General features: G+C 42.4%; 1 protein-coding gene across 11 annotated transcripts in view; it reads right to left on the minus strand.

Moving 5' to 3' along the window:
• Positions 1-16: 16 nt before the first annotated feature.
• The window catches only part of TBXAS1 (thromboxane A synthase 1), a 243,959-nt gene continuing 226,103 nt past the window's right edge, over positions 17-17,872 (minus strand). For all 11 annotated transcript variants that reach the window (XM_048960640.1, XM_048960650.1, XM_048960600.1 and 8 more), the window contains 4 exons: positions 9,380-9,468; positions 6,902-7,039; positions 4,088-4,250; positions 17-3,464 (listed from right to left, as the gene is read on the minus strand). In XM_048960640.1, coding sequence (XP_048816597.1) covers positions 3,390-3,464; positions 4,088-4,250; positions 6,902-7,039; positions 9,380-9,468 — 465 coding nt within the window. In that variant the 3' untranslated portion in view covers positions 17-3,389. The remainder of the gene's footprint in view (positions 3,465-4,087; positions 4,251-6,901; positions 7,040-9,379; positions 9,469-17,872) is intronic.

The following is a 17,872-nucleotide window of genomic DNA, read 5'->3' on the forward strand; positions in this document are numbered from 1 at the left end:
AAACAGTGGAATCCCTTACAGCTTTTAGGATTGCATTTAGAAACAGAGTCATTTGCCCTAAATCCAAACTTTATATAAAGATTGATATTGACCCTCTTTTCTGAATGAATGATAAGGATCTCTCTTTACTACTTAAGACAAAAGAAACTGAAGATGAAAAATGCCATCATCTTTCACTTTCTCCACCTCTTGCTCACTCCCATACCGCATGAGGAGAAGGACAAGCTGTGAAGATTGTTTCCTTATCCTGGTAGCATGTCTGTTCCATCAAGACAGACGGCAAGTCAGCAGAAAGTACACAGAGTTTGGGCTGTGCCTCTGCCCCAGGCAGGACAGAGGTCTGGAGCCTCCCAGGGCCAACCCATCTCATCACTTACAGAGCTCACCTGGAGTCAAGTGTAGGCTTTGCAGGCCACATCCAGCTGGCTCCTGACTAGCACCCTTGCATTTCTCATCTAGTCTGTGAGTCACTGCTTCCAAAATCCTAGCAGTGGAGGGAATCCTGCATCCTGCCTTGCACCCAGGAGTTCAAGGAGCAAATATCTTAGCATCCGATCACTGTCTGGAGCGCACAGCCAGTGGGAACAGAGCAGCGAAATCAACAGCTCCAGAGTCAACTGTGGATGCTTTCAGCATATTGTAAATGCACAGGAGAAGGTGAAGTAGCATCCAAGATGAAATTAGCATTTAACAAAGGGAAATGAGCAGTCGATCATTTAAGAAAGTATCCCATATGGAGAAAATTCTGTTGTTTAATGCCAAATAAAGTAAAGCGTTCACATTTGCAATTGGCCCAGCATAATCATTTCTAATGCCTGACTCCAAGTATACTGAAGTATAAAATCTAACAAAAGTACAAACTGAAGGTTTTCTATCATTGCAGCAGTCATTATAAATACTATTTTATACTGACTAATTGCAGCAATCGTTGCAAAGTCTCAGAAGATGTTTTTAATAGATGCTTCCCTTCACTAAGCAGCCTTTCCTTCATATCACCTCTCTGAGAGTGACAAAGAGCTTCTTGTGAAGCAGGCCTTAAACATAAACATACCCACAGCTCAGCAATACAAGACAACAGACTAACAGGTACTGAGGAGAGAAAGTTATCTTACATCAGCTTCCTTATTCCTGCAGTTACTGTGCTGTTGCCTGTTTCTCTTTCTGGGAGCTGCTGGCAGTATCGTGTCTCATTTTTTGCCAGTACTCCAGAGCAGCACTGCTCTTCTGGCAGCACGTTGCTGAGCCCGGGACAGGAACAGCATCATTAAGCATCCTGGTACAGAGGAAGGCTGTACAGTGTCTGGTGGCTGTATCAGCTCAGCTGAGTTTAGTTGCTTGTGTACTGTCTGTTAAATTTAGAAGCAGCAGGGAAAGACTCTCAGTGCAATTTCCAAGCCTGTAAAATGTGATGCACAGTTGCGTCCACTGCAGTACTGTTTTTCTCCCAGCAGAGTTAACATGGCCTTCACGATGACAATGTCCTGTTTAGCTACAGCAATGTGAGCTGCTCAGCTGTCTTACACGTGAGTGGAGCTCTCAGATAAATACCAAGGATACAAACAGGATTCCAATAAGCAGGTTAGATAAGCAGTGTTCAGATCACAACAGGTCATACAAAAGCACGCTGAAGCGAGACACAATTTTCATTTACACTGGAGTAAGTATTCAAAACCAAAGCACACAAAGACCTGCTGATTTACATAAGGAAGAAATAGAATTAAAAAAAAAATATTGAGGAGCCAAACAAGTCCTTCATGGCCAACTTCTTCAGACTGTGAAATGAGCCTTCTGCTCATTTGGGGTAGGTGGGAAGTTTTTAGGCAAGGACTGTCCAACTTTTTTGCCACTTGTACCTATAAGCTGCACAGTAAATCAGCTGTCAATACACTGCTTTCAAGAGGAAAAGGTGATGGATAACTTGTGGAAATTAAGGCATATACACTCTGTTGCTTTTCAAATAATAGTCACTCCATCAGTAATTCAATATCTGTAATAGGACATTTCTGGTTAGCCTGCCAGAGATGCTCCACATAAATAGGAACAATTCCATGATTGCCAGGACAGTACTTCAATGTTACCTGTACAGATCTGATTAAAAAAAGAAATCCCATTAAAAAAAAAAAACACAAAAAAACAGACAAAATCTTTCAGGAATGAGACAGAGCAATTTGATCAGTGTGAAGTGAAGCATGTGGGAAGAAGGCAGCAAAAGGTGCTTGCTGGAGAGAAACTGCAGCTAAGGATCAGTGAACAGATGGCTCCTTCCAGCAATCCCTGCAGGGAAGCTGAGCAGTCAGTCTCTTCCCACTGCTGCCACGACACTTCTCTGTGCATCCCACCAAGCGAAATGCTGTACTTAAGGAAACCTCTAGCACAGAACATCACTAGGCACTTGGGACGTAACTTGTTGCAGGGTCACATAAGGAGCCAAAAGAACTCCTGGGACTCCTGGGACTGATGATCCTGGATCCCACTCCCTGGCCATTGGCTTTAGTGCATGCAGAACCCAATGAGATAAAGATGTCAACTGCAATGCTTGGGAGGCCTCAGAACAGTGAAGCAGCTATTATGCCAACATCTTCTGATTATCCTGAAAGCTTCTCCAATCCTCTTGCTTCCTTTAAATTTATGTCTTATTTTTGTCAACCTTTCCAAGAGCAGTTCTTAACTAACAAAATAGTTATCACCTCACTTCTTTGGTCTTAGTTACTGGAATCTAACGGGCAACTGGGAGAACTCTTCATTCCTCTTCAGGCATGTTGATGCAATGAGCCAAGTGCAAACTGTTAATTTAAGTGTATTTCAAAACACTTCAAAAGCATGAAGATGCTGCCTTTTCTACTTTACAGGAACAAGGAGAGGTTAAGCACTGTGCAGGAGACTCAGCTTTGATTTTTAGCAGAGTTCAGAATAAAATCCAATGCATGGGATTCCAACTCTTCTGCTATAACTGTGGTGTCTCTTGGGCTTTTCTAAAGCAGGGATTTATAAGTGCATCAGCAGAATGTATTAGCTAATGAATGGTAATTAAAACCTATCGTAAATCTAGTGTACACTTAACACCTGCTCCTTCCATTGAACTAGAGCGTGGAGGAAGCCTTCTTATAGATGAGTAAAAGGAAGTGTAATGTAGAAAAGCCAGTGAAAGTCACATGCTTTTCAGATATTATTCACAGCAATTTCAAAATCATCAAGTGACTGTGAAGCCCACATCTCATTATAAAAAGTGACTTGAAACTCTCCCACCGGGTGGCAGTTAGGCAGCATCTGCTGACCTTTAGTGGGACTCAGGTTCCTACCTGTCTTTGGGTATTTGAAAAACAATAATAATCAGTGAGTCATTAAACAAGAGGTCCCATTCTAGGAGGTTACAGGATGTACATTCTGTTTTAGCGAGATTCTAGGATAATGTAGACTCCATTTTTCGGTCCAAGTGTGGCTTTTGATTTCAGCTGCAAAGGAATCTGAAAGACAGAAGAACAACTTAAGTATGACTGCATGTGCTTGTTTATGTATACATAACCGTCCCACATACCAACAGACATTTTTGCTCAGGAATCAATTCATACCAGGATTACAGTGGAAGCAGTAAAGTGCTTATTTTACAGTCAGCTGTGGTAGTATATTAAATAGAATTTATAGCCAGAGGCTGAGGCAGTCATTGCCCAGGTATATTGTAGATCTGAACAGAAAGAAATTAACTCTGTAAACTCTAGAGCTGCTGAGTAAGTGACAGGTGCAATATATACTGCAACAGGCATATACTAAAGTGCTGAGATCCTAAGAAGAAAGAGATACACCCATTCTCTCCATATAAATCAATGTTTTTTGACTGCAGTGGTGATACACTGCTCTCCATCAAGGCAAGGGTGTGTAACTTTTATTATAAAAATTGTAAGGGTTAAATCACATTTTGATTAAAACATGCAGTCAGGGTTTTTTTGTTTCTACTTAATATGGAGGTGGTTCTATCAGTTTTCTGTAATGAAGAGAAAATCACAAAGGCAAGTAAGTCATCCTGTCTAGGAAAAACTGTCAACTCACTGAGGTTGACAAGTGTGGCCTTTAAGCTTCTGCATGTACAAACCTCAGTTTCTGGGCAGGTCTTAAATCGAAACATCTGCAAAATCCTCAGCAGAGTCATTTTGGTTGCCAGCAAACCCATCTTCCTACCAACACAGCCACGGGGCCCTGCTCCAAAGGGTAGATATGCAAAGGGATGACGCTCCTTCTTGGCCTCCTCTGTAAACCTAGAAGGTGAAGAGATGGCAACCAGTTCAATAAATGCTTTTTGTTCCTAGTTTCGTATTATTTTATTTGCATTTCAAAAGTTTTTATTTCTATTCCACCTAATGGACAGATGAAAGGGACTGTTGTCAGATTATGCCTGTAAGTCAACTGTTAGCAGACTTGCAGACATCAGCCTTTGCCAGCTAGTGACAGAAGCAGACAGACAGATGTATGATTTGCAATCTGTTTTTAATGAATTGCTTTAGTCAGTGACCATGTTCAAAAGAATGACATGCTACTCATGTAGACTTGTATGTGCATGAGGGAGAGATTACAGCTTAGAGGAAACAGCCCAGAATAAACTAACTAGAATTAGCAACAGTGCTTCCTTGTGCACCGCAGAAGCAAGTCAACGGGAATTGGTTTTAACCTTCCTAATTTCTCTTGCAAGGTACAATGAAATCATCTAATGGGACTGGGCAGGCAATGGAAAATGGTTGCTATAACTCAGAGCAGCCCTTCTTTCTGCTCTTAGCCCAAAGAGAGCAGTCTAGGAAATTCCCAGCTAGGAAACATTCACATTTCAGGCCCTTCTGTTTTCAGAGTGGAAGTATTTCAATTTATTTACCAGAGTAAATGTTAATGTGGCAGTCTGTACACAGGTATGCATCAACTACCTAGCTTAAAAATACTCAATCAGTTCATTAAAAATAAGACTTTTTTTTTTTTCCTCAGAAGGAAACAAAACACCTATACGAACAGTGGTACAAACCAAAAGCTAAACACTTTGTCTACAAAGTTGGCTGTATATTAGACACAGAGGAGGAATTATCTCAGAAATCTATGTAGTTCCCTCAGGTCACAGAGTGTTCAGAACTGTCCTGGCAGTAGAGAACTACTTTTCCAGTTCTGCATGCAGTAACACAATAGAAAGCGCAGCAATAACAGAGTGGCACAGTCCTAGGCTGCAGCAAGTGAGAATATGCTCAAATGCAATAGCAGGGGCACAGAAATAAAGGAAAGAATGTGCTTACCCTCAGAAGGCCTCAGGTAAGCAAGGATCTCCAGCAAGATACCCTCAGCTCCACTACCAGTCCTTAAATGATGTCTGGAAAGGGGTGGATGCACCTGAACTCCCCTGGGTTGGCCTTGCCTTCCCACCACATGCTTGATCACTGCTTCAAGCCCTGACTGCATTTGCACTACAGTATGACAATAAAAATTCTGGTTTTCATCTACAGGGGAATCCTTGAGAATCTCTTGCTCACTTACATACAGTTTGCAAGAACTTCAGACTATTAAGGTCCAACAAACTCTTGCAGGATTTAGGGATGAAAAATAATACATGCTATTATGAGGTTTGGAAAAAAATAACACTGCATATTTCTGCTAACTCCATCCCCATATTTAGATACGCTAAATAAGATTGAGATACTCTCTTAGAAAATACATAGATCCCCAAATTTGATATGGAGGGACCATACCTCATGTATTGAGCACTGCTGACTGTTGCATACTGAGTCAAGGGGTCTTCAGTCCTTGCTAACCATTTTACCTCATTATGCACTTTCATATCACTGTTAAGTTGATGAACAGTGACAACATTTCTAGATAAACATTAAAAAAATAAACCAACAGAAAACCCACTCCAGACTTCCAGTTATTGCTAAGATTCCTGCCTAACAAGAGCTCTGAGCTATAATTCACACTTTGCTCTTCTTCATGACCCCAAGTGCTTGGTGCAGTGTATGTCAAGATTTGCTCCAAAAGAAATTCGTTGGGCAAACCTACCTCCAATACACGTGTTGACTGGCTTGTAAAGGTGCCTCTGGGCTGCCTTCATCACACCATTATTTGCAGAGCATACACTTCCTTTCTTAGCTGACTTTTCAACACGCAGTAGCTTAAAATATAGCTGCCCACAAAACAGCTTAAAATAAAGCTGCACACAAAACAAAACCGTGCTTCCGCACAGCACCACAAAGCTAAAGCTCTGTGGGCCCTGTAAGCTCAGCACAGCAGCTGCAGGGTACAAGAAGACAACTTGTCAGTAGTCCTTGTAGTTGAACATAATAAACGTTCCATGTGAAAATACGTCTTGCTAAGCAGAGCTGAGAAGCCAGGATCCCAGCTTATGGACAGAGAGAAAATTCCCAGTGGGAGATGGGATATGTTCCCCACTCACAGAATTCCCAAACTGTTACAATATCTCCAGTGGAAAGACTGCTCCAAATTAGCCAGGAGCTGCATAAGACTCCTGTGCAGCTCCGTGCCAGTGCAGAATTCTGCCTTACTGCAGAATTTCCACGCCCAGAAGTGATAGTATCTGAAGCAACTGATTTGGAAACACCTGAAAACCTGAAGCCTGTTTCAGCTGTTGACCAGACTTTGCATCATCTCCAGGAAGCACCACTATCACCAGTTGTCTAATTTGGTAGAAATAATATATTTTAGGATCTAAATTAAACTGTGATATGCTTAACAAAATACCGTTTCAGGTGAATTGTGGGCTGTAGCTGTGAAGAAGAAGCAGTACCTGCTGTCCCCACTGGACAGGCTGAAGCCCTGTGCCCACTCTAAATGCATTTTAACATCATTAAAAGCAGGTCTTAGTCTAAACTTGTCCTAATAAGGACTCCAGCCTAAGAATGTTAAGCATACACTTACATACCTTTCAGGAATGAATTTCTCTGGCTCTGGCCAGAATTCTGGGTTGTGGTGGAGATGTCCAACTGCAGTTTCAATAACAGCCCCAGCAGGAATACGCTGTCCCAGCACCACACAGTCCTTAGCTGCTTCCCGAGTAAACCTGCAACAGCAATGTCATGTATCCCAGATGATTAATACAGGCAAAAACACAGCAGGAGGGAGCCATAAAAGCCATTTATTGACCCTGCAATTTAGCAGGCAACCCTTTCCCAGTATATAAATAAAGCAGTCTTTGCTGATGCTAGTTTCTTCTCATGTTACAATCGTCTCCACCTACCTAGAAGTACACAGCTCCAGCCCAGCTGGCTAACTTTTGCCCTTTTCACAGTTCTGGTTGCTTATGATCTTTAGAAGTGCTCAGGTGTTGAACTGCAAAGGTGTTGCTAAAGTCAGCTTCAGACTCATTTTTCATGAAAGCTACAGATGGAGTGTGTCAGTCTTTTCTAATAACAGGTAGAAAGAGTATCTGCCTTCAGGAAAGGTTACATCAAAAGAGGGTTTTTTAAATTTATTCAGTTGCCCCCACTTTAGGGCAACATGTGAATACTAGCAAGAGTTGGTTTTAATGGTAGAACTAAGTGGTCTACTGCTGTTACAGAAATGCAATCAATTCACAAGCCTTTGAGAAACTGCAGCTCGCAGGCACTCATCAAGGACAGGCCAGACGCTGGCAGCACAGCTCTCCAGCTTCCTCCCAAGCCATAGTGGTCTGCAAGGAGTGGAACTGTCCTGAGGAACCTCACTGTGACAACGTGGCTGAAACAAGCAGCCTGTCCACGTTGAGTTTGGGTCTGCAAACCTTGCAGGAATGCTGGGTGGGTGTGCAAGTGTGCAAGGGCAGATCCCAATCTGCATCTTTTGGAGCTTGGAGGGTCGCTGCAGATTCCAGCCCAACACCAGTTGGGAGCACCGGGGCTCCCACTGCTGCTCCCCACACTGAGCCAAAGCAGTTGAATGAAGATTTCAGTTTCAGAGCTGTCAGTCAAGTGCTATTACAGAGACACATTCTTTCCTCACTGTCACTCAGTTTCTCTCCTCATAGACAAATAAATAGCAGAGATTCCAAACCTGGAACGAAACACTGACACATTAAGAAACACACTGACAAGCCATCCCTTTCATCCTCACAAGAATTTGGTGACAGTGAAAAAGTGAGTTTTGTGGAAGAAAGTTCTCCAGCTAGTAAATTATTTTTTTTAAAAGGACCTCATCTTACAGAATACTTGGCTGCTACTGGATATTCTCCTGAATACTGTATTATTCTTGTCATAGGCAACTAACATCTTTCCAAGGCACAGGGCTGTCCTATCCACTGCTCATCCATCAGAGTAAAAGCCAGATCAATAAACACCAGAGACAACACCAGCGGAAACTTCAGAACAACTCTGCTCCATTCTCATTTTGTTTCCTATTGGACAAACACTGATTGTTTCCCTGTGGTTCAGCTGAAACTCAAAGATCCCTGATGCTTTAACTGTTGAAACAGTTTCCACTTGTATACCATGTATAACACAGTAAAGCTCAGTTATCTCATCCATGAGCAAGTATCCTTGACATTTACTCTCTGAGCAATCCTGCAGATGCCCATGGAAAAACCTCGCACTGTAATCTTTGGGAATGTATAAAAGAAATGTGATTCTAAGCTTATTTAATTTTAAGGTGATTGCAACTGTGGGGCAAGTTTTCCAAAGGCTGTCATAGTAAGCTCAGCTTTGGCTCTTTTCCAGTCATCTGAAATTTCTTCCCAGCTTAACAATAAGCAGCACAACGGGCTGGCTGCTTTGAAATGTTCCACTCTTAACATTTATGCCTGCGATAACTTGGAAATTCAACAATCAAATGGTTTTGTAATTTATTTTGTGATTTATTTCCCCCTTCATTTTCAGTTCACTGAGTAAAATTATTTGCGGGTAGATTGGGAAGAAACTTCAAAAATTTAATGGATGTAGCCATTTGCTTAGTGATGTTATTATAGCACAATGCTTGTGTAAAACAGGAGGGTACAAGTTAAACACATGTAAAACAGAGTTTTCTGAACGTGCAAACCTTCCAAAAACTTAGTGACTAGAAGGTCACTCATCCAGGGTCATTCTTTGCTCCCTGCCCATGAAGCGTACCAAAGCAGCACCATCTGGCTTTCTCAGGCCAGTTCTGCTGCAGAACAGCTCCATCCTCTAATCTTATGGGATGTGAAGAATGGCAAGAGAGCAGTCTTGGCCAATTCTTTGCAAAAAGAAAAAAAAAAAAAAAAAGCTGCTTTAGAAATACGAGAATGAGCCAGTTTTCCTTCAATAGGCCACATTATATCTTCCAAATGCACAAGCAGTATTGATGTTGGCACAGAGACCAAGAGCACATCAGTCTTCCAAGAGTAGATTTCCATTTTATATAGCTGGGAATCCACCCTGCAGAATCAGAAGTGGGGGAAAAAAAAAGGTACCTGAATGCAGGTGGAAACATGCGCAGTGTCTCTGCAATCACCATGTCCAGATAGGGCAGCTCCTGTACATTTTGATAATCGGTGACCATCTGAAAAAGCAGGAAGAAATGAACAACCACATTTTCTCACTGTGGCATGCCAAACTCATCCCAGATTAGCTTTTAAATCATCTATTTTTCATTGGGCATTTTTCCTGTAGAAGAACTCGAAGTCTCATCTAAAAGAGTAAACGATAAAATTATACAAAAACGTGGGCAGTAATTAAATGTGTGTATAACATTTCTTTCATCATTAAAACACTTTGGTGTGCAGCCCAGCTGAAGATATAATAATAAATCAACTTGCTAGAAAGTATTTAAAATAGGGTATTGCAGAAAGCAATAATAGCTCCAGCAGTCATATTGTTTTATTCATGCACTGAGATCTGCACTAGACATTCATTCCCTTCCAAGACCAGGAGTATGGCAAAGCACTTTCTTCCTAAGAAACAACACATCAGTTTTTTCTTGTTGATATTGGAGCCAATCCTTTGCCCTTTCCCAAAGTGCCAGTGGACACAGAGCAGGTGTGAAATCTGTTCCTTTTCCTGCCCGTGCCTTGTGTAACACTGCTAAATTTTGCATGGTGGGAAATGCCAGAGCCCACATTTTCATTGGCCAGCAGAACTTCCCAACCCATGAAAACACAGTCAGCACTGAGACCTAAACTACATTGTAGTGCTGAAGGCTTTACCCTTTGACAGGCAGCAAGAGACAGCAAACAGGATGATCACCAGTTGCAGAGACACAACCCAGCACACAGACGCATAGATAATTTCTCCCTGTTACCTACCTCAGAAAAAAAAGGATGTTTTCCCCGTCATTATTCAGTGTTCTCAGCAGAGGGCAGCCAAAGTACATCTAATAACCTCATCAGGAGAGCAGAGTTTTGTTTTAAATTAGAGCATCTCCTAAAGACTGACATGGAGTAAATTGGAGAAAAGCACAGACATCAGACTAGACTAAACCTTTTATGAAGATTTGGGGCCCCTGTCGTTCACAAAGGGGACTGGATTCCATCCTTCCTTTATTTACTACAGCACTTTTCATGTATAATGCATATTTTATTGAATTTTCATGCAAAAACATATGGTACATACTGCAAATACTAAGCAGAGAGCAACTCCAGATGGTATGCAGAAAAGGCATACAATAGAGCAAGGATACCTTGCTGGATTAGGGTATCCTACTTATTCAGAACTAAGCCACCATGCACCATTTCACATTAACTGATCTTTTCTAGGAAAGAAATAGATACAATCTATTATCCCCATTTTTTTTTTCGGCTCAGGAGAGCAAAAGCAAAAACAGAGAAAAAAAATTTGCACATGCTGAGCAGAACCAGAGTGTCTGCTCTTCTCACAGGGAAAAGAAGATGCCACTCATCTTGTCAATACATTGAAGTATTTTGTCAGTATATGCCAAATATTATCAATACAGGAAGTACAGACTGCCCTGACAGTTTTTCAATGCTGTTTTTCACGTTGCAGCAGTGCCTATTAACTCAAACCTTCGACTTAAGTCAATGGTTATCACACAAAGAGACTCAAACACACAAATAGCAGCCATGTCATGAGAACCATGGCTGCAGGCTGGGCTAGGAGCTGCACTCCAGTAAGAGCAAAGGCAGGAAGCTGATTTGATCATTCTTGTTTTGCAGAAGGGGACATGAAGTTCAGGGGCTGCCAGCAATGCCCATGCTCACACAGGAGATGAGTAGCAGAGGCTGGAGATGAAGCACGATCAGACTCAGTGTTCAGGCCTTCGTGGCCGCACTGTCGTTCTCCATGGCAGCACAGACACCATGGGCTTTAATGCAAAAGCATGCTGAGGTGTGTATTCATTCTCTTCTCCCTCTGCTTTTACTGCTCTCCTGTATCTCTCCAAATCCTGATTCCCCATTTCAGCCCCATCCCTGCTCTCTCTGCCTATCTCATGGCTGAGAAATAAGTCCAGGTAGACTGAGTGAGCGATGAATCCAAGACCACACCACAATGTGTTTGATTCCCTGAGCCATGCGCTATCCACTGGGCCTTCTTGCCTCTCTCATAATCCCTCTACTTACTTCTGGAGTCAATAATTAAGATAATTATATGGTAACCTGATATAATAAGTAGCCACTAAATCAAACCATACATCAACAAATAATGTAACACTGAATTACGTGAGCTTTGATTTGCTTTTTGAAATAGTTCTATACCTTCAGGGGATTAGCAGTTTAGAGAACAAAACAAAGGTGCAAAACCAACTGATTTTCCTTGGAAGAAAATTTCCTTTGCTTACATACAGAAAAAGGGGTCAGTCAAATGGCAGTGCAGTGAACTCAGCTATCATGAGCATGGCAGACACATCAGTCATTTCCTACATCTGATGCAGCTTAATTATTGGCACTTCCATGCTTTTAACATCAAAGTAACTGAACCTAATTTAGTCGTTGTTTGTAAGGTCTGACCCAGGGCTGCGTAAAGTACACACCAGCCAAGTATCCCTATTTGGGAAGAACATTTTGCCACTTCTTTTTTAATTCCTGTCAAAGAAAATATTTTCCATTTGTTTTTCCACTCCCTCTCTTCAAATTATTCCTTCAGCCAAGCACATTTCAAAGGAACTTAAATTTGCTTTTCTCCCCAAATGTCCCTATTTATATCTTTAAAATGCTGGCAGATTTGCTGGGGAAAAAGAGGGTTGCTGTGCAAAGTTGCCACTTTAACCCCTTCCAAAAATGTTGCAATGTTGGCTTTTACTCGGAATGGGGTATATTTTCATTAACAAAGAAATTTCATTCTGTAACAAGTAGAGATGTGGGGGGAGATAGGAGGAACCACACTGCAGGTAATGAAATATTCTGTATTTTAATTTTGCAGCCACTGCTTTGCACAGCAGTTTGTCTTATGCTTTGCAAAGCCCTGTAGTATCTCTCCCTGCTGACTTGGAAGTGGAACAGCCACGTAAATCTTGTGGCATTTCTCTCTGTGTCTGTTCCCCCCTTTTTGACTTCCAGAGGGGCGGTGGTACACCTTCACCCAACCCCGGCAATTTACTCACTTCTGAGGTCCAGCAAATGTCTGCTTTGGCTACAGATTCTCTTTTATGTCTGGCAACATAACCCAGGCTTCTAGAAAAAGGTGGGAAATTAATTCCTAACCCCACAGAGGACCCTGCAGCAAAATACCAGCCATGATTATAAAATCCCTACGTGCTACAGGGATGATGCATGTTTTAACCCCCATAGAAGTTCCAAGAGAGATAACTGCCTTCAGATCCACCTCTGCTTTTCAGTTTTGGCTTTAGCATTTTCAAGGCAGGCAAACCTATTTTCTGCCACCACCCTCAGTTAACTTTTAGTTCTTCAACGAGCACCAAGGGAATCAAAGTGCTGACATGAGAGGTCTGGCCAATCTTTCTGCTGCAGTTTGAGATGTTACTGTTCCCAGTTGCTCGCTCCTCTTTGCTGGCTGTGGCTACAGGCACCACAGCCAAATCAGCAGAAGGGAACATATGCCTGCACCTTGGCTGCTTCCATACAACGTCCAGCATGAACCTATCTTAAGCAACACTTTAAGACAAGATATCAAATTTTTCCCAAAGTAGCTGTCAAGAAAGGTACAGATCCCCCCTATCACCTCTGTTTTGGGAATGGAAATCCAAGCACTCATCAGTGAATACAAGATTTCCACTTACCCTATTGGTCATGGTCTGGTGATACTCAGCAGCCAGAAATGAAAAAAATATCAGAGAAAATTGTATGTAGCTGACAGAGTGTGACATGCACTTGAAATGGATTTGGAAGCAGCAAAGGCTGTGGAGACCACATTCTTCACAACTGATGCTGCTGAGTCACGAGCTGGGGCCTTACCAGCTGTGGTTTCAGAGAAGTTGCAATCCAAATCAAACATCTCATGGACAGGTGTGACTGTGACAGCATCCACGTCAGAGGGATGATGCGTACATCTGTTTAAGTGCAGCTGCAGATCCTTGAGTTATCTGTGCACATAGAGCTGCACAGCCCACATCAGCCCTCCCCCAAATATAGACCTAAGAAAGCAACAGGAGAGAAGGTGAGTCAACAACAAACCAGCATAATCCTGGTGAATCTCACTCCCGAATTCCAAAAGAACTGTTGAGCCTATAGCCAATCAGTATTTACAAACAGGTCAACGATGTTTCTTGATCGAATGGATCAAAAGCTGCTGATAGATCAAAGAACCTGTGAGGGTTTTGATCTTTCTTTGGTCACTGCAAGGAGCTGCTAATCCACCAAGAGAGTGACAGCCTGTTTGCCACACTTAGCCTGGGAGAGGGGGAGAAACGCAAGAATGCTGTGTCAAGATAGAGTTGCTCTGTGACAGCCTTTCTAGCAACTGCATCAAGACAGGAAAGGTTAGAGACAGGGCAGCACCCAAGTTACAGATCAATGAAAAAAGGGTCGGGGTGGTTCAACAAATGCCTATCTGCAACTTGCTTAAAGAAAGCTTGCCTAAGTTGTATCACATTCACAACCTCCCTACAATGGCACTGAAATTGTGACAAATTTGCCCGAGTAAGATTTCTTGGCTTCAGCCTCAGAACTTGGATCAAATACTAAAAAAAAAACCAACAAAAAAAACAACCAACCACTTAAGGCAGTCATCATAAGATACCTATTGCAAAATCTCTCTCTGCTATCTGCTGAATGAGATGTCATCCTGAAGCATGGCACCAAGCAGAACTAGCCCTTGGTGCTGGGGTCAAGGGACCTGCAACCCTGTAGCCTCTTAGCCCCAGAAGGCAGGCAGGACACAGGCAGTGCATCTGTTTCTTGAAGATGCACTGCTTTAAGATATAGAATAGTGTACCTAAAATTACTAAGTGTCCACTGGCCAATGCCAAAGGCCTACAGATTAAGGCTGCTTTTTTTTTTTTTTTTTTTTTTCTGGCAAAATATTCAGTTCTTCATTACAGACTGAGAACAAGGTGCAGGAAGGAAAAATAGGACAAGTCTCATTTCCAGATTGAGATGTAACAAGAGGCTTCCTAAGCTGCCTAGCACTTCTCCTCTCAAATTTTACAGCACATCTTGGTAGCACGAAAGTCTCACCAGCAGCATTATGCCTTCTCATCATTCTCTCTGAAATGAACATTGAAGTAGGTCCTCAGTCACAGCCTTCATACCTGCATTTCCAGAAGCCCTAGAGATGTTCAAAGCTGGACAAGGCCCTGAGTGACATGATCTACTGCTTGATCTAGCAGTTGGCAACCCTTCCTATGGCAAAGGGGTTGGAATTAGATGATCTTTGAGGTCCTTTCCAACATAAGCCACTCTAAGATTCTATGAAATGAGTAAAAGCCATCAAAATCATGTACTCTCAAGTTTTCCCTGTACTTCTTTGTGCTACGTGGGTTCACCATCACCTCTCATCTGCTCAGCTGATCGTTCAGTAGAAATGCAGCATGATCTCATCCCCACCTTTGCTGAACGTGGGGCACTGACTGCTTATCGGGGCTGGGGCTTTACTTGGCTCATCAAAGCACTTCACAAACTGCACCAGCACTCAAACTTCAGCACTCAGTGCATCAGGCATTTCAACGTTTCCCAGCTCCTCTTAAAGACCATGACTGCCAAACAAATAAAGTGTTACAGCCTTTTGTTCAAAGAACCTGCCTCACGCCTCCTTTTTCTCCACCCTTCACATTACCCCGTTGAGGCTTCCACTGCTCCCTCTTGCCTGGTCCACTGCCATACAGATCACAGGAGCACAGGGAAAGGCAGGTGCTGAATCACAGGCCAAGTTCAGAGGTGGTGGGAAAGGTTGGCATAGATCTTATACACCAGTAACCACATTACACGCAAGCCTTCCAGCCAAATTCCCTCCATTACTTTAGTGCAAATCCACACATCTCCCTGGGGTTGTATCACTGTAAAGCAAAGGAAAATGTGGTTCTAAGTATGCACCCAATAGTGCTGGGGAAAGAGCCAGAAAGTATAAGGTTACACCAATGTCAACTGCCTTTAATGCTACTTTGCTTTTCAAATCAAAGGCTTGAGCACTTGACAGAAGGCAGACCTGCGCTACCTCCGCTAGCTATTTTGGTGCTAAAATAAGGCCTTCATAGCATCACTGTTTGCAACGAAACTTCTGTGAGATAAAAAATATTTCCTGAAACTGAACAGTGCCCCAAAACCAAACAGATAAACACAAGTCTGTAACCAAAACAGTCAGAAATTCCCTGCCTCCTACATTACTACTGACACATGGTGATCAGCAAGAACAGAATGAGTGCCATCAGGTAGAGGATCTGACACAAAAGCAACAAAAGAAGAAAACTGTTAGAAAAATCATTTGTGAGTCAAGGTACAAAATAAAAGAGAGGAGAAAACAAATGTACACCAGTGTTGGTTCTGTGAATTTGTCAGCCCCACCTGGTCCCAGACTCCAGTGCCAAGAGAAGTGTCCTTTAGTACAAAAAGAGTAAATACCGGGAAGTGAGAATGGGCATCTGGGGCTCTGCAGTGCCACAAAGGAATGGGCAGGACCCTGTGTGCTGACAGTGCTCAGTCAGGAAATGCTTAATATGCAAATGCCCTTGCTAGACCTATTTATTTCTATTTTGTTTTATTTTGTTTTATTTTGTTTTATTTTGTTTTATTTTGTTTTATTTTATTTTATTATATTTTATTAGGTTTGGTGGAGAAGAGAAACTCCTCTCCAGGAGTGCTTCCCTATTTATATGCAGAGAGCACCCAACTCCAGCTATGTGTGGCTGTGGTACATCCGTGGCTGCTCACTGGAGAGGGCTAAACTCATCAGAGGCAGAGATTGCCCATTTCTCGCCTCCTTCTCCTTAAAGAGCACTCAGCCCCCAGAAGCCCCCCTGGTTCTCTCTCTCTCTGCTCACCTCAGCCCACTGAGACTCCAAAGACTCTTTCAACACTTGTCTGACACAATCAAAATTTCTACTTGGGTGGCAGAAATTCTGAATGGTGAAGTATCCCAGTGGGAGGGAGGCAAGGAGGAAATTAAGCAGGAGAAAGGACTGCCAGAGGCCCAACAGGCTGAGAAAGAGAATTATAAAACTGGGGTAGGTCTGTCCGAAGGGCATGTCACCAGTCCAAAGCACATTAAGCACTGAAAAGTTCGTGCAAGACTTAATCCTGCCTGCTATAGAAGTGTCCCTTGGTGGTTGCTGCAGATCTACAGGAATAAAGAGGAGGGAATTTTTTCCCTCTCAGCAGACATTAATGGTATCACATAAGAGTCAGATGATTTAATTTAATCATTCCTGCTCCAACTGGTATTTTCTATATGGGGGTGACAGCGCTTTAAATTAGGGCCTCGCATATAAAAGGCTCGTGTGTTTAGTTTAATCAAATATTCATTTCCGCACGTTATATTTATATTAAAAGACATCACCATGAATTTTTATGCTGCAAATAGACACTACCACATTAGCGAAGTAGTGAGGTCCTCATTGGTCATTCGTCTCTACAGCTTAGTATGCTTGGCAGCCTTATGGACTGAGAGATGACTCAGGCCTGAGTATGTAGTTTTGGGAAAGATGCCCTAGAGAGCACAGCTTGACCTACAAGGAGAGCAGAGCTTTACGCAAAATGAATGACTCCAGTAATTTACCCTTCTGTGGATACTTAAATATGGGCTTGAGCCAGTGGTTGCTTAAGTCATTGGCTTTAGTGGCTGCTGGATGAGACCTTCTCCGAATTAGAAAACAGGCAAACATTCACAACAAAGAAACTGCAAGATTCTCCCATCACTCAGCATAATTATTATTTGCTCTGACAAGGGCAGGTCAGTTTTAATACCATGCAACATTTATGTAGTGCCTGATGCCTTGAAAACAGTTTATGTACATTAAGTGCAGCACAACAATAATAAAACTTTGCCTTTCCATAGTTGCTTTTCCCTTGCGGCTTGCGAAGCATTTAGCAAGCATTAATTAGTTGGTCATCTTCCAAATGCACGTGTGAGGTGCTCCTGGTAAATACTCCCTTCATGCACACAAGGGGCCAGCAGAAGTGCTGAAGAGTGAAGCCAACAATTCCCAACTATTAGAATCGAGCACCCACCACAGCCAGCCCGCATAAGTAGCCTGATTTTTTTTTTCAACCTCAACGTGACTACTGTGAGTAAGAAGGCAAATGCTGCTCTGAATGCCTAGACTTAAAATGACCAAAAAAGAAAAAAAAAACCTTGCAGAGCATTTAAATACATCTTCAACAAAAAGGAGCTTTGTTTGTTTTTAGCTACCCAGATTTTAATTCAGGGCTCAGCTTGTCTGTAAGAAACTGGTGGTACTAAAAGTGCAGAAAGTAAAGAAGCTTTTCAGGTGTCGAAGATACAATTCCTTACTGTAGACTGCACTTCCTACTTAATTCAGGTAACAGCTTAACCCTTCTTGCCTTTTTCTCCGCACAGTGAAGCATCAGAGCCAAAGGGAGAAAATATTTTCTAATATGTGG

The sequence above is a fragment of the Lagopus muta genome, chromosome 1 (assembly GCF_023343835.1).
Source record: "Lagopus muta isolate bLagMut1 chromosome 1, bLagMut1 primary, whole genome shotgun sequence".
NCBI lineage: Eukaryota > Metazoa > Chordata > Aves > Galliformes > Phasianidae > Lagopus > Lagopus muta.